This window comes from Halyomorpha halys, unplaced genomic scaffold (genome assembly GCF_000696795.3).
Source record: "Halyomorpha halys isolate HHAL.00 unplaced genomic scaffold, Hhal_1.1 Scaffold1271.1, whole genome shotgun sequence".
In the NCBI taxonomy this organism is placed as follows: domain Eukaryota; kingdom Metazoa; phylum Arthropoda; class Insecta; order Hemiptera; family Pentatomidae; genus Halyomorpha; species Halyomorpha halys.
In genome coordinates, this window is record NW_027113754.1 from 127491 (window position 1) to 152018 (window position 24528).

The 24528-nt window shown below is 30.3% G+C and overlaps 1 protein-coding gene across 5 annotated transcripts in view; it reads right to left on the bottom strand.

Annotated features, from left to right (window-relative positions):
• Positions 1–232: 232 nt before the first annotated feature.
• Positions 233–24528, bottom strand: part of LOC106689054 (protein FAM135A) — a 53033-nt gene continuing 28737 nt past the window's right edge. For all 5 annotated transcript variants that reach the window (XM_014433812.2, XM_014433811.2, XM_014433809.2 and 2 more), the window contains 16 exons: positions 22609–22773; positions 21806–21886; positions 21565–21720; positions 21314–21429; positions 20387–20532; positions 19995–20144; positions 19342–19495; positions 18069–18316; positions 16912–17187; positions 16093–16324; positions 13924–14082; positions 12670–12871; positions 9541–9793; positions 8400–8526; positions 6232–6332; positions 233–6001 (listed from right to left, as the gene is read on the bottom strand). In XM_014433812.2, the coding sequence (XP_014289298.1) occupies positions 5796–6001; positions 6232–6332; positions 8400–8526; positions 9541–9793; positions 12670–12871; positions 13924–14082; positions 16093–16324; positions 16912–17187; positions 18069–18316; positions 19342–19495; positions 19995–20144; positions 20387–20532; positions 21314–21429; positions 21565–21720; positions 21806–21886; positions 22609–22773 (2772 nt within the window). In that variant the 3' untranslated portion in view covers positions 233–5795. The remainder of the gene's footprint in view (positions 6002–6231; positions 6333–8399; positions 8527–9540; positions 9794–12669; positions 12872–13923; positions 14083–16092; positions 16325–16911; positions 17188–18068; positions 18317–19341; positions 19496–19994; positions 20145–20386; positions 20533–21313; positions 21430–21564; positions 21721–21805; positions 21887–22608; positions 22774–24528) is intronic.

Genomic DNA, 24528 nt, shown 5'->3' on the forward strand with positions numbered 1-24528 from the left:
ACAAATATATATGTATATGTTGTATATATTAACAAGAGATATAGAGGACTACATATATTTATATACTAATCCACTAAATCCCTTAAAAATTTTATTTTAATTTTTTTGTTTTCCTTTTTTGGTCAGACCGATTAAGATAAAAACAATTTTTGTTATGGCAGAATGGCCATTAAGAGAAATAAGTCTCTGGGTGAGCAATCAAATTGACATCGTTGTTCGTCAGATATTTACATTTAATTTTTTTTTTTTATTCTTCAAAAGTTCACTTAAGTGTGCCATTAGATTCCAAATTTTGTTAAAAATGTTTGTTTTGTTTTTATTTATTTCAAAAATTTATGTAAAATAAATATATAATGTTAATCAAGAAAATTCCTACTTAATGCTGATATAATATTTTTTATACCTTAAAAAAATATAAGAAATGCTATCTTTTTTTATGAACTTTTGAAGGCTGAATTGGAAACAATTACATTAAATATCTGTACGAAGGGAACATTGAGGAGATTAAGGTGTGTTATGTTTATGCAATGACAAGATGTTCCTGTAATACACCACTCTTAATGTGTCACTACATTACAAGTGAATAAAAACAATAAAAGAAGTAAAGAAAAGTTATACAAACATAAATAAGTTTAAATAGAATGAATTTATGATTAGATCGATATTCCATATAAGACACGAAGTATATAAAATTAAAATTCACTTCCTTTCCCACACTGAATCATAGGCTGATAAAGGATAATCTTAGTAATTTGTAACCCAATAATTCTTATATTCTGCAAATCGATATGGAACTCCCTGCCTTTTAAGTATTCCAAATCCTAATGGTACAACAGATTCTGGTCGCCTCGGTAATTTATATTTATTTTTCATACAAAATTTTGCATTAAGGTCCCTAAAACATCTTATAACATGTATCTTATAATGAAAAGTTTAAGCAATTTGTAAAAATCTTAAGAGTCATACTCTTTTGATTAAGTTATATGAAGAAAAAATCACTCCTGAGTAGATGACAGAATATTCTTTCTTCAATCATTGAAATCAATGTTAAAAGAGTTAATTATTTTTAGATTAAATGATTACTCTCCCCTATTTTTGTCCTAGAGAGGGATTAACAAAACTAAAAATTATTGTTACTGATGAGGGTAGGGGAAAATACTTATCAATACGTCATTTAAAAATATCAGGGAAATTTAGAATTATCATAGTTGATTAAAATTAATGAGTAGAAAAGTCTTTATAACCATGATCCATTAAAGTTTGCTACAAATTGAAAATAAATTTAACTACTACACACAGGGTGCCTGATTTGATACACAGGCATGGGGAGCTAAAATCTTGTAAAACAAAAAAAAAAATTTAACCCGATCACAATAATCTCCTTACCCAAGTGATGAGGAAAGTCAAAACTGATGTAAAAAAACCAAACTTATTTTCATAACTTCATAAGAACATATCCATAATGTATAGAAATTACAATTTTTATTTATATATATATATATATATATATATATATATCTTCTTGTTTGAAACAGGTTTGTTTATCAATTATAATCTCAAAAATCAATAGTCTCACACTTTTTATTTTTTTAACTCCTCCGTTTTGGCCATTCTGCCATCCTTGAGCATCTTATTTTTGCCACAGTTAATATTGTTACCAAAATGTTGCAGGTTATTCTACCTTTATCAATTTTTATCTTAGTTAGATTGTGAATACAATAGTTTACTGACTAGGATAAAAATTGATAAAGGCAGAATAGCCTGCAGCATTTTGATAACAATATTAACTATGACAAAAATAAGATCCATGAGAATGGCCAAAACATAGGAGTTACAAAGAGAATAAAAAGTGTGAGACTATATGGATATTTTTTATTACAATTTTTATATTTCTTAATAACAAATATTTTCAGATATCAATGTTAAGCAAATTGACTGAGCGATTCCTACTTAATCGTTAGACACTTGAATATAAGAATTATTGGGTATAATTAAATTAAAGATATAACTACATTACTAGAAAGAAGTACAATTTGGTATCAATCAATTCCATTAAAATATATATTAAAATTCTTAATTACTATTTAAATTGTTATTACAGATAAAATAATGTAATAGTTCATTTTAGAAACCACATTTAACAACATTCAAACCAAAACTACAGGCAAGGTCTTGAAGCGACTAGAAACATAAATATAAGTTATTCACATCTTTAAAGCTAATAGTACCCTGCTTTATTTATAAAAATTGTGATGAAACACAGATTATAAAATATATGTATACATAACAATTTGTAATAAAAGCTCCAAAAGCTTTTTAATAAGGCAGCTTACATTTACTAAATATAAGTGAGCATGTTATCCTTTGAAATCCAATTTTAGTTATCAATATTTTGCATAAAAATGAAGTTGCAGTATTTGATTTAAAAAAACTAACCCTATAGTAGCCCAAACAACGGTCTAGTGGGTAAGCATAGGCAGAAAATTTGATTCTTGGCTACTTGGAACTCATTGGCGACAATGTGGAAAGCAATGTGCTTCAACTACCTGAACAATCACTGAATCCAAGAAGTATTTTTCATACTAACACAACAAAACTGACTCATTTTCTGTCAGATGAATACAAAATTTAAGAAGATATCAGTAGAAATTTTCAAATGTGTGGAATGAATTCCTTGATGCAGTCCTCATCTGGAGACTCGACCAGGGGACCAGTTTACCTCCAGACACAACTACGTGGATAAAATCTAGTAAGGAACTAGGTATTGAAATAAATACAGATCTAACAAAATATATGGTCAGCACTAAAACAGGAGCAATTTTATGATATAGAAACAGGAGGAAATACATTCGAACAGGTAGAGAGGTTTAAGAATTTAGGTTTTACTGTAACAAGAAAAAACCAAAATGATGAGGAAATAAAAGCAAGGTCAAAAGCGGGAAATACTTGTTATTTTTAAGTTTTGATATTGCTTAGCTCGCATCTTCTGTCCAGAAACTTAGTTAGAATTTACAAACTAATATCCTTCCTATTGTTCTTTAGATGTAAAACTAGGCCTCTTAAACCAAGGTAAGAACAATGCCTAAAGGTTTTTGAAATTAATGTATTACATAAAATGTTTGGGCTGAAAAAAGATGAGTTAACCAGAGAATTAAGAAGGCTACGAAACACTGAATTGAGGGAACTGCACCTGGTAAATATAATTCAGGTTATAGAATTATGGTGAATAAAGTTATAGGCTTAATAAAATGTTAATAAATATTGAACCAATGGATAAATGTCCGAAGAGTAGACCAAAGCATAAGTGGGAAGATTGCTCAAGACTGATTTGGGTTTGGACGATTATCATTCGGTCGTGAATTTTTGATGATGATTGTGAAGTTTCAGGTGATACTTTTGTGCCACCAAAATTAAAATAATATAATAAAACAGTTTCTTTTCTACCTCTCAATTGAAGTAATATAGGTAAAAGAGATTGAATTCATCAATACTAAGGCTATAATCAACAACTGACAAATAAAATACTTGATTCAGTAGAACCACTATGTTCATTGAGACAATTTTCAGATACAGTATTCATAAAATAATTATTACCTACTACCTAAAAGTAACTTTTATAATAATCAAAATAGAAATTATTTAGACCTTGCCTATAGTAGGAACATTAAACACATCATAATAAACACTTATACCAAAACAATCTTAGAATCTCTAATAAATAAAATATAGCAAATTGTTAACAAGTAATTGGTAAAAATTTTACCAAACTATAAGAAATAGAAATACTGATAAAACAGGGACCAGTCTTACTTAAGAAATTATTAACAAATAGTCATAAATAAATCGTCTACTTTTCACAATAAACATACATTATAATATAGAAATACTATAATAAACCTATGTCTGTAATAAAGAATCAATTAACAATATAAAAAATAATTTTCAAAAGATGGAAATTTAATATATAAGAGACATAAAATATTTAAGAAAAAAAAAATTAACAACTTTAGTACGATTAATTTGGTATTCAATTAAATTTTGACTAGAGAAAAGTATAAGAACATATAATTTAAAATTTACAAATGAAAATATTTTATATAAATGTTTAACTAACTAGTGGCTTATTTCTGGAAATGACTAGACGGTAAAGAAATATCTATTAATAAAAAATACATTAAATTATTGTAATTATGAACTGTATTTTGTATGTCATATTTTAATATTTTGTCTTCTAGAAACCGATAGATATCCAAATAATTCTAGCCTTATAATGTTTATTTCAATGGTGCTATTGCACAAAATAGTCATTGAAGTATTTAATAGGAATAATAATAGAAATAAGTTCTATAACAGCACATGGAGGGTCCAGGAGACAGGGTAGCAGAGGTACATAATGTTTGACTTAAATAAAATTCTCAGGAGACAATGTGATCACTGGATTGAAGTGATTAGTTTCATGCTTCAATAACCAAATATGTTCCACAAATAATATAAGGGTAGAGTGATTTACCACTTGTAAAGCCTAATTATTTTATATTCAGAGTAATTTAGTATATTAGAATATTAACTAGGCTTTTTAAATACATGAAAGATTATATTTTAAATCAATGAATAGATAACTCCTTTGAGTCTAAGTGGTTCAGAGAAGTAAGGTTTGAGTCAACTGGTAATTTTAAAATTAAATTAGTATTACTTTTGAGCAAAATTGACAATTGTATAGTATTTGTCCACAAAATTGAGGTAGGTCTAAGTACTTGAAGTTGTATTGAACAACTTTTTTTATTTAATAAAAGCATATTCTTGATGTTAAAAATAGATTTGGTGAGGTTTATACATTTCTGGATAAGCTAACATAACAAGGTGAAATTGTAAATCAATATTCTGATGTATTTTCTGGATTTTAAGTAATACCAACTTTAAAGTTATGCTCTATAGAACCAGAAATAGGGTTTTGAGTTAGAAATCAATACTTGTCATAATTTTTTAAATAATTAATCATATAATAAAAAAAAAAAATCAGCATTAGAATAATAAGGGGCTGTAACCTTTCGCTAACTGACTTTTTGATTGTTATATTTCAAAAAATAATGAAGCCCATGAAGTTTGAATTATCAATAGTGGTTCTCCTTATGCTTTATATTTATATTCCTTATCATTCTTTAGTTTTTGCAAAAAAAAATTACTTCTAGAACCTAAAAGAAAAGTTGGTTTTTTGAATAATTATAAAATTATGCATCTCCTTGAATATTTTAACTACTCAATGAAAAAACAAATTCTCTACAAAACAAAACAAAGATAATGGATGATTTAGAAATTAGATAATCGTGGACCACACTCCCAACCATCTTTTGCATATATATATCATTAATAAGTCACACAATACTGTATCTTAGAAATTACAATGCCTAAGAAGCTGAGATTATTAACAGTGGTTCTCTTTAAGCTGTAAAAGATGGGACTTCCTATTAGTTACTTCATTAAATTAGAAATAAGGATGAAATTCTATCAGTTTCTAGAAGACATTTTTAATTAATTAAGGCATAGTGAGTTATTAGACACATCATTATAAGCATCACATTTATCATTCCTTCATATTTATTAAACCTTAATATAATGTTCTACATAAAAAACAGTTCAATAAATTTTAAACAGCTATCGGTAAAAAAATTGTTCATTAAAAGACATTTAATAAAATAGTGTTGTGTAAGGTGATTAAATCAGCTATTATGACTTCCACAACTTACTGAAGATAAGGAGGATGTTGGCACAAACTTCATGGAAAAGTATGGCAGAGACTACCTGAAATATTTGAGGCCAGCAACAATGAGGAATTTCTCAATGAAGAGCTCAGAATCTAGGACAGCGATATGCGCTGCTCTGCCGATCAGAGAGTTGGCAGTCGAAGGAAGGGCGTGATGAACATCATAGCGAACCAAGGTGACATCGCGCTTCCTCACTAGTGGCCACATGATATTCTGTACCATTTCCCGATAGGCACTTCCTGGATGATCAAAGGAAAATATCATGGAATTATAAAAAGAATTGATTTTCAGATAAAATAAAAGCTCAAAAGAACAAATATAAAAAATATCTTAATCACATAAAAGCAGTAATGAGCCACTCATCATAAAGCATACTACAAGTACAAAATAAGATGTAAAATTTATAACTTTAAATGATTTAATACAAAACTTCTGAGGTAAAAAGAATAGTTAAAAAAAAGAAACATACCTATTGGAGAAGTGTCTTTCACTGCAGCTTTGCATAATTCTATCCTTGCAGAATGTAGAGGGACATAACGGTCTTGAGAGGAACCACATAACAAAACATGCCTAAATAAATAAAAACAGTGCAAATTAAAAACTGGGGAAAAAAGTAAAGGATAAGTAATAAATACTAATTATATGCACACACGCGCGCGCACGCACGCACGCACGCACACACACACACACACACACTACATAGATCATTGACCGTATTAAGAGATGGTGCAGATTCCATTAAAGAAAAATAATTATTAAATAGTTTCAGCTATTTACTAATTGTAATATAATGTTTGAATTGGAAATATTTAACCATATGTGAATTTGAAAATGGTCAGTGGTCTGTGGGCAAGAAAAACAAAAAAGTTTTTAACTATTTATTGATTTCTGATAATGAAGGTCTTCATTAGGGCTAAAATAAAAAGATAAAAGGCTAAAATAAAGAAAAGGAAAATTAATATAAGAGTAAAATAGTGACATTAAATAAAAGAGATATAAATATGAAGGTACACAAGCTATCAAAAACTGAAATAAAATTGATAGTCTGTATTCCTCCACCTTTATATCTATCTCTTTTGTTTAATGCCACTCTTTTACCCTTATATCAACTTTAATTTTTTTTTTTTTTTTTAGCCCTGATGAGCACCTACACTGTGAGTCAAAACATCGGAAATCAATGAATGGTAGAAAACTATTTTTGTTTTTTTTTACCACAGATCTAACCATCTTCTAAAAAAATATTTTTTATTAACTTCGACTACCATCTTATACTTTATAGAGCTATACCATTTTGCTAAAAAATAAGTAAAAAAATGTTCTTAACAAAAATTTTTTATGTATATGAAATTTTGGACAAAGAAGTGCCTATAGAATAACTTTTCAACGATTTCATAAAGCATTATAAGATTATCATCTGTAAAAATCAACGCAACAGCACACTATCTTAATAAATATTAAAAATAGTTTAAAATATACAAAATTTAATGGTATAACATGGATTAATATTTCAGATTACTCTTGGAGTGTGCATTTCAGTCATAAAATTGTGGACACTATAATAAAGTTTTAATCAAAATAGGCCTTGAGTGACAGTAGCTTCACTACTGCGACAGATATTTATGTTTATCAAGCTACATTTTATAGATCTACTGAAATACCAAAACAGTAAATGTTATTGTGAAGGTAACTGCCATACAGTTCAAACCATGACAGTTACTGCTGTGGCTATAAAGTGTTACTGTGTAAATGGATAGTAGCTGAATTGTTGTAATATTACTGTCACCTATCAAAGTATATCTAGTGAGACATTACTGCCACAACACAACGATAAAGGCAGTAAATGTTTTCATGATAGTAGCTTCACTACTGCAATATGTGCTGTCACATTATACCGATTGTGATAGTACTGATTAAATAGTTCTACAATTACTGTGGCTGTGATAGTTCCTGTCATAACTGTAAAGTGTAACCATGTAAGCTGTGATAACCTACCAATGTATACTGATAACCAGTTATTTTCTATCATCAGTGGATATCCGAAGTTTTTCATTACTGTCAAATATTGAGGTAACAAGTTTATTACTGTTATCATATCATAGGAAAAAATATAATACCATTTTATACAAGTAGAGGAGGATACATCACAAAGACAATTTTTTATCAGAACATTAATTTAAAGATTTTACTTGGATTAGCATAATTAAAAGCAGATGTTTAATACTTAGTTAACGGCCAATGGGCATTACCTATTTGTAGTTGATTGATTATACTATATACAGATTTATCGTTCAAAATAGCTTAACCATTATGTACTTTGGTTTATTAAATGTTAATTTACATTTTACTTTCTTTTATTTTTATCCAATAAACTTTTTAACCTCTCTTAAAACTTTTATTTTATTTTAACAATTTTCTGAAGAACTCAAATTACTGGCATTATTTTTATCTATTAATGAGGTCTGAGATTTATGTTTGCCTTTTATAACATCACTCGCACCCAACAGCGGGTAAAATTGTGTCATGATGTCAAGTCGGCATAGATTGAGAGTCCCTGAAGTAGAGGACGGAATATTTAACACCAACGTTTAAACAAAATTTGCTTTAATCTACTCAGAGTAAAAAGATAATAGGACCCACTTAAAATAGGTAAGATTACAACGTTGCGACAGCCTATAGAGAAAGGTATCTCTGACATCAGGGGCATCCCTCAAGGATAACTGAAGCAGTGATCCTGACTTCTTCCACTTCTGCATAAACCACATTCCTGCAAATTAAATAAATATATTAACAAAAGACATTTTCAATATACATTTATTTGGTATAACTTCTACTGGAAACAGATAAGCTTCATACAACTACTATATAAAAACATCTTTTACTTATAACTAATTTGGAAGATTATTAGTAAGGCAATAGGAGGAAGATGGTCAGGGAGGAAGTCAAATAAGGGCGAACAAAACAGTAGAAAAACAATTTATTAGACACATAAAGGTTGCAAGTCTTCATAAGGGATAAATAAAGAAGATGCAAATATCATAAAGTACAGTAGGGCAATAAGATAACATATTGAAAATTATATAAAATATAATGAAAAATAAAAGATGGGTGAGGAATAAAGAAGAGTAAGGAAAGATACATAAGTAAAGTGCAATAACAACTGAATCAAGGTGATAAACATAATGTAGGAAAATAGATAAATACATAATATAAAAAGATGAAAGATGCTAAACTGAGAAATTGTGGATTCACAAAAAACTAAAAACAAAATTTGAAGAAAGTGTGGCGAGGATAATGGTTAGACACCATTTAAATATGTAATTTAGTTAGGGTGGCAATTAAACATTAGAAAAAAGGTATTATATATTTATTAAATATAAACAAGAATAAAAATAAATTTATTACATGATCAGCCTCATAGACCTTTCATTGGTTTTTATAACAATGTAATTATTGTTTAAAAGTTGATAATGTGGGGGGCATAATCTTGCAAAGGACACATGGAGCATCATTATACTATTACTATTACATTATACATAACTGGTATTTGTTTTTAATAATTATTTTATACTATTCATTTCAATTTCAACATTATATTAATTTATTTAAATATATCTTTCTTATATAATTTTTAATATATGAGCTTATAGTCCTTTCATATATATGTTTAAATCTTGCTTATTTAGTCCTGATGAAAACCAGCAATTTGAGTCAATAATTTGACCATCAAACTGACCATATTCCTTCTTTAATTTAATTTTCTTATTTTATTAATACATACCCATGTTAACAAGCCCGGAGTTGTTATACAGGGTACCCAAGTGTGGTCCAGACAGTGATAAAAAAGTGTAGAGCCTTGGAAGTAAGTGCTTCAGCTGTGGACGTCCTATGGCTGCTCTGATAATGATGTTACCGAGAGAGTGGCCAACAAACGACACTCTAGTCGGCATGACGCCCCCAGCACCTTCGATATGGTACAGGATCTCCGCTACTAGTCGGTCTGTCATTGTATCAAAGTCAGAAAATGTATCACCCTGTAAATTTTATGATAAATCAATCCTTTTTTTTATAAATTTCTAGAACTTTAAAATATAGATATTAAGGGGAAGAGGTAGTTACTCATATTTTATATTCTAAGAGGTCCTTTAGATGGTTATTATATTGGACCACTATAAAATAAACTAAACAGGACAAATTAGAATGGCATCAATGTACAGTAAAATTCCAACAGGATATCCTCAAATTATATGACATTTTAAGTGGTTTTTAAGTTTCATCATGAACCACTTTCTACCAGGATGTTAGAATCTTATATGAAAGCAAATTCAAAGTAACACTGAATAAAATGTTTTAGCAAACAAAATAGTTATAAATAAATTTAAATGAAAAATAAAACTATTGTATTACTTTTAAAAAGCTAAAGAAAAAAAAAAGATGTAAGTGAAAAGGAAATGTGTTTGATAAACCAAAACAGATGTAAATTCAATAGGTACTTTTCCACAATCACATCTGATGTGGTGTGGTGTAACTTCTGTTTTACTATAACAATATTTCAACAAATTGATTTCTTACTGTGTAGGTAAATAATTAGAGACCCTAATGTATTAAAATCTGATTCAAACCCAAGGGTTAGGCAGAACTTTATCATGAGTCAGCTGGTATACTTTAATTGCACTCAGAATATAAAAAAAAAAAACTGTAAAATTAAATTATCGAACGAATAATTTCACCAGAAAGACAGTTGGTACAGGAAAAACTGAAATGAAAAAACATTCCCAAACTGACAAGAGAATTACTAGTTTGATATACAAGCAGTTTAAAGATTCAACTGTCAAGGACCAGGCAGCGCCATCTGTTTGGTACCCAGGATAAATAACAGGCTAGCAAGCCACAGCACATTCTATCAACCACAGTGAAAATTACTATTCCTCTGCCAGTTCTAACATGCAGATCCTACAAGTAAATAATCTCTCCCTCTTTCTCTATGACTAGCATTCAAGCAGGAGGTAATATGTCTACCTAGACCTATGGTGCTGAGAGTGGAACAGGAGGAATGCAGCCCAGGGGCTAACCACATATATTCACTATAGCAAGCAAAGATTTTACTAACATCATATTTTATTCGACTCAACTCAAATTCATATCTGTAACAGCCATAATTTCTTCATTACAAAATTTCAGTAAACAACTATAGCAAACCTTTGACTTACCCCTCTCAACTACAGTTCTTTTCCTATATTTATAATATACCACTTTACTCATATTTCTAAACCCTTTAAGGGAATGGATCATTCTCAACAGCACATGGTCTCACACACTCATAACTTTAGCAAAGAGAAAGCCAGATGCATACAATTAATAAAACGGTTCCTATAAATGAATATGTTAAATATACACATAAATAACAAATAATTGTTATTTTTGTTTTGAAGTGTTTTATCTTAGTAATGTCCACTAGTTTAAAGCTCTTAAGAATATAACTGATTTAAAAATATATCATTCCAGCAACAATTACTTATCTACATAAAATTGAAGAAGGTAAATTCTCAGACTTGAAGATATTTTGTCTTAGATGGTCAATAGGATGCAACAAATGCTTGATTATGTTAAGCTGGGATACCGGATAAGTTTGTTTAGGAAAAAGAACCACTGAACGCTCTTCAACTTATTAGGCTATCTCATCCACATTCATAAAATGAATAATATTCTCGTTGAAATAATTCATGATTTCAAAAAATTCTTGAATGTCAATCACATCAGTTACACATTAATATGAGTCTACTGCACTCAAAAGTTAATATAGGCTCCATTGACTTATTCATAGTTAGTTAGAACTTCAATAATTAATAAGTTATAGAATAGTTAATTAGAACTTCAACATATTAAAATAGAAAAATATGGTATAATGGACTTGCAGTAACCTGCAAGAGCCTTTACAGTCTGATCTGGCTCAACCTACAGGCCAAGACATGAACAACAATACAATTGTGGTATGTTAATTTTTTATATGTACATTAAATTTGGTGATGTAACACATTTTTATATTCATAAATGTATTCTTATTCTGATTAATTTATATTCATAAATTAGAGTTTTCTGATATACTAAAAGCTAGTTTCTTACATGCAGTGACTTTCAATATCCTCTTTACCATCACGGCCAAAGAGATCACTACTCAAAACACAACTATTAAAATCAATTCACTAACCCTGAATAAAACAGTGAATGAAAGAACATATGCTAGTGGATCAGATAATTGTAACATACAGTTTTGTGTAAAAACTGGTGTTATTTCTGTTATTCTCTTCTAACCTCAATACCTTAGGACATAACTGAGGGTAGTATCACTCAGCATTCTCTGTTTTCTAGGACCTAAAGTGAATACTTTTAAAGCTTACTATCCTCTACAAGATTGTAGGTGAATACTCTACAGAGCAGTTACTGTCCTGTAAGAATCTAAAATGAGTACCTTTAGAACTTACTATCCTTTAAACAACTGTAAGTGAATACCCTAAAGTGCAGATGCCATTCTACAGGGATTTAAGGCGCATACCCTTAAAACTCAATGTTCGTAAGTGGTTTTTAGATTACTCTGCACCACTTCCAATCTTCCTATCCAGCTAACCTAACCTTATTGAATGCATACAGTCCAAGGCCTTCTGATATTAGCACAACTCTAAAATCGTTGCCTGGACTGAACACATACCGTGATAGACACGAATAGTCAAATAAATTTAATACTGAAAATAAAAAATAAATTTAATATGGAAAACAATCATTAAAAGCTTGTGGACATTATAAATTAATCCAAACCAACTAAAATTTTATTCTTATTTTGTATTTAGGATTAGTGTTTTGAGTCTCTTAATAATTGAAATTTGTTTAAAGAATCATCAGCCCATGAACTTGCCTGATTTCCCTGAGACATTAAAAAATCCAGCCTAGCACCTGGGAGACCGAGCTCTAGGTAAGTCTTGACAAGCCGAAGGTCAGCTGAGTTGCCGTCTAGGCCATGAACACAGACAATGAGATGGACACCCTCTGGACTGAGAACCCTCTCGTCTTCTGGGATCTGGAAGTACGGCAAGGTCGATACCAATGTAGGCGCATCACTAGCAGCAACACATAAGGAATAATAAAAATTATAGTTACTAAAAATAAGAAAACACTAATATAGTTAAGTACAAAGTAAAGCTATAATCAATTTTATTTTTTAATATAAGGATTCTTATACTTGATCACATACATCCAAAAGTTAGCACTCAAAGTTTTATAATATTTTGAGTAGAAGTTGATTTATAAATAAGTTTTACTTTTTATATTAAATTTTTCTTGAATATTCTTTCATTACATCTGTTTATATGTTATTATGTTTATACATTTTAAATCTTAATCTTAACGAAATGTCAGAATTCATTATATAGTTTTACACTATTGTGCGTTTATTTCTGAAAATTACCTCAACCATCATTTCGTTGAAGAACATAATATAAAGAAGAAAAAATATTTCCTAAATTTTTATATTTGCATTGCTTTTCAGTATCGGAAAAAGTAACTCAGGCAGGTTTCTTGTAGTAGATTTAATTAAGGCATAAATGTATACAATTTAGGCACAAGTTTATACTAGTAGCTGTTCATACATAAAAATTTACATTTATTTCCTCTATAACAAAACATAATTTTTACTTATTATTATAACAGATGTTATAGAACATATACAAAGAAATGTTTATATTTAAAGAGCTGATTTAAAAGTAAAGATTACTTCAAAATTCTTTAAAGCTAAAATTATTTTTTTGAATAATAAAAAAATTAAGATATAGCAATGTCAATTGTTAAGATACGTCATAATTTTTTTCCCTGTGTGAAACAAATTTTTATTAGCCTTGGTAGTGAAGAGAAAAAAAAATCAAGCTTTAGGATCATGAAAAGGCCATATATTACTAATTATTTATACAACTATAGACCTCAGACAAAATCAAGTACATTTTGCTGTAAGCACCCTATAGATTAGCAGCTAAAGAATTAATACCTTAAAGCTGTCGTTGATGTTAATCTTTATACACCTTGAGAATAAAAATAAATAATGGTTGTTAAACAAAAGGTAAAAACTAATAAAAAAAAAAAGACAGAACATACAATTAAGTAATAATAAAAATCCTACCTATATATCATTCCAGTAAAATTAATTTGTTTCTTAAATTCTTCTTTTGATTTATGAAAGGTGGTATCTTCCATATCTATACTAAGAACAAGACGTTTTCCACTATCATAACATTCACACATGTTCTCTTCTTGTTTGGCCGGGCTCCTCTCGCTACTTCTGTAAGATGAGATGATAGAGAGGGTTAATTAAGATAATGGCAGTCAATACGAAATCTTATAAAATTTATATAAAATAAATATAGTTAATCATAACGGAATGAAAGCATAGAAATTTCCAACAATCTTGTACATAGTAATAATTAAATAACTATAAATTTAAAATTCTCTTTGAACTAATATATATATATAAATACATATAAATGTGAGTAATCAACAAAAATCCACAAGACCACTGATTTTTAAATAACAATCTTATCAATCTACTACTGTCTTTTTTCCATAGTTATCAATCAACCAGTTTATATTTTCATTTCATTGTTATGTATATTTCCAAATTTGTTAGTCTATTATTTATTTTTTCTCTGAATGATAGTTAGCACCCCCGACCATCTTTTCCTCTCCTAGTCTGTTACATTGTTTATAATATATTAGCATTGTATTGACAATGCTGTATTAACAACGTAATAACAAATATAGTAAACAATCTTGTACTAACTGAAATCTCGGTTGGTCATATAGTTTCTATTCATAAAGTATATGTCTGACATCGTGCACTTAATATTAAATCTTTTCAAATAATGTTTTGAGTTGCCATGTTTTATAAGGAATTGTGTCAATGTGTATTCTGTGCTATGTATTTCTTTGTGATTATATAATTTTATTCGTAAAATGTATTTGTGAAGACTAGGTGATTTATTTGAAGTTTTTACATTGTGTTCCAGATAGCAGCGAGCTCATTGGTGATGATATTTTTGATATAGGAGATAGGATCCTTGCTGACCGCCTCTTTTACCAATGAGTTTGCGCTTTCGTTACCATCTACGCCCAAGTGCCCTTTCACCCACTTGACCTCCACTGATTTTTTTCAATAAAGCTGTTAAAGCATTTTCAGTCATATTTCCTCTGTTAGTGGGTCATGAATGTTTCATATTGAGTGAGTGCAGAACAATCATGTTATTTGTAATCTATGAATGCACCTTAGAATATTTTCAAGGGTTTCCTTACGCTTTTAAAATGGTTAATTTCTTGGCCTCGTCATTGGAACATTATGCTAGCTTGTATTGACATTCTATTAAGTTTCTGAGTCTATCTGTAATGTTAGACAGAATCAACAAAGATGCAAAAGAGCTACATGCAGCCAACTGGAAAGCAGTAGCCTAAGATAGGCAGCCGTGGAGAAGGCTGATCCATGCGGCCAAACATTTACAATGTCTGTAGAGCCAACCAAAAAAAAAAAAAAAAATGTATATATACACACATATATACAACTCTTTTTCTTGACTATTAATGATATATATTTTTGTGGATCTTTAGGATCAGTCAATGAGACTATGCTGAGGCGACATTTCTTAACTTTATATTTTGCAGTCATACCCTGCAATAAAAAAATAGTTTTTTAGAACAAAGAATTTCTTCAACTAATTGTTCAAAAATAACTTTCTGCAAGCAAATAACTTTACTGAATATAGACCAACTCTCAAAAATAAGCCACCGATAAGCGGTCAGCAAAAATAACCTTAAATAAACAAAACATTATTTATTCATGCAGACGTTTCGACTTGAGTTTTAGGTCTTCATCAGGGAGTTGGTAGCAAGGGGTTCTAGCTAAACCAGTTTTAGCTCAGGTTGAATGTCGGCATGAATAAATAATTTTTTGTTTATTTATTTTCTTTTTGCTGACCGCACCCCACAACTATCTTCTCCAATTATTAATCTACGGTCAGCTATCTACACCTTATTATTAATATAAACTGAATCCAGTCTGTCATCACAAAAATAAGCTATGAAGTGACATAAAAGTTCTGAGTTTGGTTGAACTCAAATTGGTTTAGATCTATTATGAAAATAGGTCAACCTTCCATTTTACCTGACAAAATTTTGGAAAAAAACTTTAACCTATATTTAAGTAAATACAGTTATCCTTAAATAATGAATAACTTTAAGAATTATTGTACTGACTGTGGGGCACAATTTCAATCAAAATAATTTGCAAATAAAGATTACTAACTCTGGAGCTGAAGGGTGCCTCTGCCTGACGCTCTCGTATACATGGTAGAGGAGGTTATCTATAGGTTGTACCCCAGGCTTCTCTTCCTCTGTCGAGGGAGGGTTCAATGGAGGTGGATCTCTGAAAGGCTCAGGAGGCGGAGGATCCCGGAATTCTGAAGGAGGGGGAAGACGGACCTCTTCATAGGTATGGTCTGTATTCCAATCATCCTCTTTGACACCATTATCACTTCCTAAATAAAAATCATTATAAGTCAACAATAAAAATAAGCATCAGACATAATTTTTGTTTCCTCACTACCAAAGATAGAGAAGCTAAGTATTCATGTAAGAAGTGAGAAAAATTTGTCCTCAAAATCAAAAATTTCCGTTCACATTTTATATTTCTAACATCAAGGAACAAATTTGGTTCCGTTTCAGTCTGTCATCGTTTAGGCATGATGAGCTTACAGCTACTGTTGTTAGGATTTATTAAAAGATGGCACTATCTATCAATTTAATAACCATCCAACCCCGTCATTATCTTTTTTTTTTTAGATCAGGTAAAAATTTTAAACCCATAGCAATATAAGTTTCATACAGCAGCAATATTTTTAATAATAGCATTGAGCATGCCAAATTTCATGTGTGAAAGTACCATTTGCGGACAGCATTCATTTCTGTTACCATTTGAAAAGAATAGTTGTAGCAGACTGAATAGTTGTCGAAGCTTTTGGTGACCATGGTTTCGGTGAACCACAGAGCTTTAAATACAAATGTTGTTTAAACAAAATTCCTAAGATACAAACTTATTGTCAATGCAAACAATAAAGAGCCTCACCAGGAGGTGGACTGGATGAAGGGCTGGAACGATGTGATGACACCCAACCAGAGCGCTCTGAAGTGATGTCTGATGAAGAGGAAGAAGACAGCGGACTAGAAGCAAGGTTTGGCATAGATCCAGTAGGCTGGTTTCGACGATGTTCTCCTGTCTGTACCTGCTGTGTATCACTCAAGCGCTGTGGCACGCTGGCGCTCGACTCTAGGCGCTGATTGCTGATGGCCTCCTCAGGTTGCAGCTGGTTTTTATCACTGATTAGCCTGTTACTTCCACTTTCTATAACATTGAATATCAAACAAATAACAATAAACCAACAAACTTGAGATGTAACTTATTAGGTTTTTTATTTTTATTTTGAAAGGCAAGGACAACATTCTCTGAGCTCACTCCTGTCAACAAATATTTGATCTACAATTGGAATGGATACACTATTTATCTGTGATTTGCTGTCCAATAGGGTTCAAATAGAGTGAAAGTGTTTTGTTTTTTTCAATCTGAAGTCTTTAGTTCTGCAAATTCGAATGAACCTAACTATCTAGTCAACAACTAAGTTTTTTTCAACTTTTATCAATAGTTTGTAACAAATTTATGTTTAAAATTAAGTACTATATATTCTATGAGTTTTCTACAAACTTCAGTTACAAATCATTAAGTCTTATAGGCTTTGACTGCAAATGTACACACTCAAACAAATTCTGGCCAAGACATAAATGTTTTTAAAGGAAGCCATCATTCTGTTGACCTTGAGAATTTTATAATTCAAAATATTCAAATTTACTATTAAAAAATAAGAAGGCTAAATAAATATTATTTAAAATTTAATGCATTCAAACACAAATTAATATTTATAATAAACCTATCCAGCAAAGAAAGTATCAATAAATTGTAAATAATTAATAACATATAAATTAAAACACAAGTTATATTCCTTTTAAGTCATATTTTTGATACACTAAAACAATAATATTTTTGTTATACTTAAGTCACACATTTAAATTGGTCAATATTAATCCTATTTTATGAAAAATGTTTCTTTTTTTTATTTTGTTTTATCGATAACAGTCAATATTTTGAATGTTTTATTTTAATATAGATGTAAAATACCACTTTAATATATATTATAGGAGATTTCTAATTGAAAAATAAGTGTTGACTACCTGGAAGCCCATTATGAAGTAGTGCTGGAGATTGTTGCCGGGCCCTCCTTCTGGTTGGCAGCGTGGAGAAATGCTGCTTCCCTCGATTGGGACCACTGCTTCTTCCATTGCAAACCTTTCCCCTATCATTCGCTATTGAATTATTGGCCTGTGACAGGGTTTTTTTCTTCTTCATTTTCCCCCGAATAGGAAGTGTTCTAGATTCTCCTCTACCAAGAAGCACGGCTTGCTGTTCATGACTAGTTTCCCTAGAGATCATAAACAATTATTATTCTAAATACCCTCTATGGGTAGATGCATTCATAAAATGAATAAATGATAAATATTAAAATAATTATAACTTAAACACTTTAATTAATTAGAAATACTACATCTAAAAAAATAAATAAATAAAAAATAGAAGAAATCTGTAAAATCTATGAAGCCTCTAGGGTTCAGTACTTGGTAAGGAAGTACTGTTTCTTGAATAATAGTTAAGTAAGGGCCAGATCTGACCAGAATCACAGTTAACCACTAGTTTTTTTCTCCTAACCAATTGAAGGATGAGCTAACCACTTTGTAGGGGGAGTGTGTGGCCCAGGATTGTCAACCAACCCTAGAGTTGAACTTGGGGGTCGGGGAATTAGGAGGCCAGGATGAACCTCAACCACTGACTCTTTTATAATATATTGTCTATACATAGATTTTGAAAGTTTAATTTATTTAGTTATTATGCAATTATAATAATATTACTTCAGCATAATTAAGTCCCTAAGAATTGTCATGCAAGTATTTCTGAAGGTTTTTTATTTTGCCATTTAGTAGAACTCCATAGTCTTTAAGTACATTTTAAGTACATATACACCACTGCAAGAGTCAACAACATTATAACCATGATTAAATATAATGTTTAAGAGTGAAATACAAAATGTTTAAAGTTAGCATTTTTCAGCTTGTCAGTTTTAAACAACTTCCCACAGTCAGTAAATCACCTTTAACCACTTTTGTTCAAAGTGGGCAATTACCTAAGTTTAATAGTTCTTTTGCCTAAAAAAAAACAAGAATGGACATAACAACATTTGTGTATATAAAAATTATACACAAATAAACAAGGAAGGTTATAGAATAGGTTACAACCAACAATTGTCAGAGGATTAATACCTACCAATTTGTTTTTTATATTATTCAAATGAAAACTATAAACTTTAACCCTATCAAACAGTTTAATCAATCTTAAAGTGAAAATATAGATCCTAAGATTACTTTCTATATGAGTGAATAAATCTAAAGTGACCTCTTGACCATGGTGGTATGGCCATGGTGAAGCGCTACAGCAACTGGGGCCCTGAGGAGGTGGTCCAATGACTTACTATGACGTGCCCCAGGAGCTAGCCCCCAAGTATTTGCACCATTCTGTCTCGCCTCATAATCAGACCAGACACCACCTCCTAAAAACAAGTTATAATTTTGGTTATATATACTATAGTATAGAGTAATATAGCTCTAGATGATGTCTATGAATGCAGATAGGCAACAATAACAAAGTGTTGGATACCAACAAGGGAGGTTAGTAGATTGGTTAGGTAGTAAATCAGGTAAAGTAATTGGTTAGGTAGTAAAGCAAGTAAAGTAATTGGTTAGGTAGTAAATCTGGCAAACTGGAGTTACACTCTGGACAATCCATATACCATCACATTTCTCTGGGCTATAATATATTGCCAATTAAATACAACTAAAACTTTTTAATATTCAATAATTTTAATTACTATTATTATTTCTTTCACTAATAACATAAATTTTTGGAATTACTAAGAATCAATGGGATAAAGAGAAAAATTTATGAAGGCCTATCAGTTCAAAATAGATATTTATAAATTAATTTGTTAAAATTGAACAAATAAAATCTGAAAAGTATCCTTTTTATTAACACAACCATGTTATTCTTACTTTGTGAGGCTGAACTCTGCTTCGATCTAGCTTGTAGTATAGCTGAAATTCCACATGAACAATCTTCAGCTTGTGCCATTTGGAGCGTGCCAGGGTTAGGGCCAGTTGTTTCAGGTTTTTCTTCCAGGCCACAGCTTGCCAGGAATGGATCTATGATTTGGGAATTCAGTAACTAAATAGTGATACATCTGACTATAAGTTTTATTAATTCAATATTAGTACATATGGTAAAATTAAACATTTAAATTTATTATCAGTAAACTTCAGAATATTTGAGTATAAGAGAAAGCATTAGTTATAAAATAAAACATGTGATTTCATATAAAAATAAATAAACTTTTTGTTAGTTTTTTCAAACAAGCTTTTGAATCAAACTGAAGTGAAAACTGTACCTGAACCAGCTTTCCGTGCAGCTGATCTTCTCCTAGCAAATTCAGCAACATCTTGGTACTGGTCCTCAAAGATTACCGGAAGTGTGTTTACATCGCCATCCAGCTGAGGGCAGTGAACTGGTAATTGTGGTAGCAAACTCAAGTATCTAGAAGAGAATACATTGGTTTTAAAACTTAAAATAACAATGAAATAAAAGTCTTACAGTGAATGAAATTATCAAACAAAAATTTATGGGTTTCATAAAACTAGATTATGATGTAATCAATACTTGATAGCCAAACTTGAGTGTTTTTAATTATTTTCCCTATCCTTAGAAAAAGTTTTGTCAATCCAAAATTAAATAAGAGACAGTTTGAAAAAACCTTGTGCCAAGTATATAGGTTGGTATAGCTCCCTCACGATTTCAATTAGGTGTACCGATATTTCAAGGTGACAATAATAAAATATCTTAGATGAGCTGTTTCTGAAATATAGGCAAGTCAAGGAAAATACTTTTGTGTATACACAAGAAAAGAAGAGGATTTTATGAAATTGGTATTGAGTTATTATACAAATTCGCGACTTTTCTCAAATTGTGGGCCAAATTAAGCAAGCCGTTTTTAAAATAATTTTTGAATTTTTAATGTCAAGAAAAATATTAGTTTAGGCATGCTCAAGAGTAGTAGATGGAATTCAATAAAATTAATTATTTATTAAACCAGTAAATTACAATAATAAAGTATTACAGAATTGAAGTCTTATTAACAATTTACTAAAACTTTATATCATTAACTTTTTTCGTCCTCCACGTAATAATGATTACAAAAAATTAGTTATTAAAATGAAATCAACGGTAATTTATTGAATAGCTGTGTTTTAATAATAATAATAATAATAGTAAGACTATACTAATTAAAAATAAGTTAAATAACAACATATATTTATACCTCCTTTTGGCCAGCTCGGAGACAGCAAGATAGGTCTGATAGTTCTGGTCATAACAACCAGCAGCAGATTGACGAGGGTTATCCAGAACAAAGAATCCCTCTGCGAACCTTTTAACCTGTATTTAAATGATGATTTTTACCTTACAGATTAATTTTCACTTCATATAACAAACCCTAAATTACTAAATTAGTATCAAAATCTTACTCAAACCAGATTATATTTCTTTGTCTTAAATAATAAAAATAAATACCCTGAGATGATGGTGGATAGCAGCTAGGTGCTGATTGATTGGTGGTTGACAAGAACAAAGCTCCAAGAACTGATGCCATAAAACAATGTTCTCTGCGCACAGCTGAGCAATATCACTATTGGCAACTGTAGCAAATTCTTCTTCACCCTCCATCATCTGTACAAAAAAATAATACTAACTGATTAAGTATGAAATTGGTAAACAATTATAAATTATAGCAGTGTATACTTGTAATACCTACCCTTAATCTTTCCCAATGTGCTTCGGAATGAAGAAAGGCCGTTCGTTGCTGAATTGCAGCAAGCAGAGTCCTATGACTGTCCTAAAACAACACAGTTTTAATCCAATTATTGTAATAGTAAACATGAAGAAGGTGATTGGAAAAAATTATCATATATAATGCCTCTGTCTAATTAAAGTGACATAAATTTAATTCAAAGAGAGTAAAAGCAGAATATAACAGGGCCAGAATCACTTAATGTGCCCACTAAGGGCCCACGATTATTAAAATATATTCAAATGCATTTAATAAGTAATAATGTTAAATCCATTAACAAGTTAAGAATTCTTAAATTAATTATCAATATATGTTTATATTATATTAATTTTAAAACTCTTAATTGGGTCAACATAATAGCTAAAATGAAATGCAGCATCAACACAATTACATATATGGCTGTGAGATTTGATATACTTTCAACTGTAAAACAATGAAAAATGATTAAATTTTCATTTTTTAGATAAAACAAAGAATGTTCAGGATAGGTCAGTTTTTGTCCCGAGATGTTGATAAAAAACAGTAGTACAGATAAGTAAAGAGAAGCCAGAAGACAGCTGCCTATACAGACAAATACAACCAGGATCTTCTTAATTTTAAAATAAATTACTTCTAATTTGACACATTTTTAATTTTTTGTATTTTAGGTTGTGTTAATTTGAAATAAAGAGTTCTTGCCCAAGTTCACTGAATTATTATCAATCATTATTTTCAATATTGAAAAAAAATGAACATAACAATATAGAACAGAATTAATAACTACTTACCTTGGCAATCCTGTCATGGTGAACTAGCCTCAAGTATTGATGAAGAGTTGAATATAGAGAGTCATAAGAGGCGACAAGGATATTACAAACTTCCCGGTGGACGTGCCGAGCATGAGCCAACTTACCTCCTCCTCCGACGCATTTTCCACTGCTTCCACTACCATTCTATAAAAAAAAAAAAATATTACCACTGACAAATAAGAAATATATTAAATAATTACTGAATCTTTATTTTCACTTAAAAAAACAATTGAGGTGTTCGTTATTCATGTTATTACATTCTTTTACTATTTTGAGTATCATTCGAAAATATTGAATTCAATAATACATTGATAAAAATTAAACATTATAGGATCTTCTAAATGAATCACATAATTTTTTTTGTCTAAAGTTGATTTTATTGATTTACTGCTTAAGCAGTAGATTTGAGCAAAAGACTAGTAACACTTCATTTGTAGATTGAGAGTGCCACCATTATGATACACATTATAACAGAAAATGGTCTAAAGCCCAAATAAAAAAAAGAAAGAAAACACCCAGTCATAGGCTAGGAAAAAGAGAAAATCTAAAGAAATTCCATATATGTGTAGCGGCACTACCTAACCGAGACCGGTTGTACTAACATCTTTAGCACTTCCCGCCAAGACGATGAGCTCCAAGCAGTGTCAAATAGGAGCACCACTCATGTTTCTTTTATACAAACATTGTACTGATTTATTTGTTTTTATGTAAATAATTTTTATAATGCACATGTAAATAACATAAAAACAGTAAATAATTTGAACGAATAAAGAAAGTTGGTAAAGGGGAATATATTGAACCACAAATAAATACGTTCTCACAGGATGTGCCTCTCACCGGTCTTTTTAGATTTAACAGAATCATTAACCCATCGTAAAACGTTCAATGTATTCACTCAAGCCATCATTTTTATTTATATAAGTTCTCTTCAATCAAGCTTTCTTCTCTGTGGTCACCTCTCTCTCCTCTACCTGTTATCCCTTCGTAGGCTCTGGCGGCTAGCTACCCTCTGGGCTTACATACCTCCTTCGTTACTATCGGAATAGTATCTGGTAGGACAAAGAAACCTTCCTGTAGGACCTGGTGGCTAGCTACCCTCCAGGCTTGCATACCTCCCTCGGACCTACAGGAATAGTACCCGACGAAGTAACCATCCTAGGACGAGGTTACCATCCTCTGAGATATAACGGTTAGTCTCATCCTATCTAATCATCTTCCTTGTCAACTACCTTACCTTTATAAACTGAACACGCATTGTTGAGGCCTTCTGGGCAAGTAAAATCAGAAAGAAACAAACCCACCTCGACATATACATAAGAGTTTTCATATGATCAATGATGGAACATGTTTAGATACTTATGATAGAGCCAACCTAGATCGGATGCTAATAAAAGAAATCATAGTTCCTTTTCCTTCTCCAAAAATGGTTTTGGAGAATAGGCTCAAACATAGAATTACAAATAAACTTCAGACAGGGCTTCCTCTCATATTTCAAAACAGAAATTTTCCATACCTAGAGTTGAGAGTTGTTTCATTCAGAAAACTTTTCAATAAAGCAAAATAATTATTTGACATTACACATGCACACTTTTGATGGTGTTGATATTTCAAACTTTTTATTCAAAATAATACATATTTCTGCATAAAGGTAAGTTTGATTTGATAGGGACATTTAATATTAAAAACTGCAGTCCATTAAAAAATAATAATATTAAAATATATAAAAAAAAATATGATTTTCAAATGTAAAAATCAAAACTATAATATTGATAGCATTTATTATTTTAATAACATGTGTGTTATAACAGCTGTTGCATTGGAGACGTGCCTATCGGTTGTGGTTCAAACAATATAAATCCAGGCCTAATACGAACAGGTCTCAAGAACCTAACTCATCAG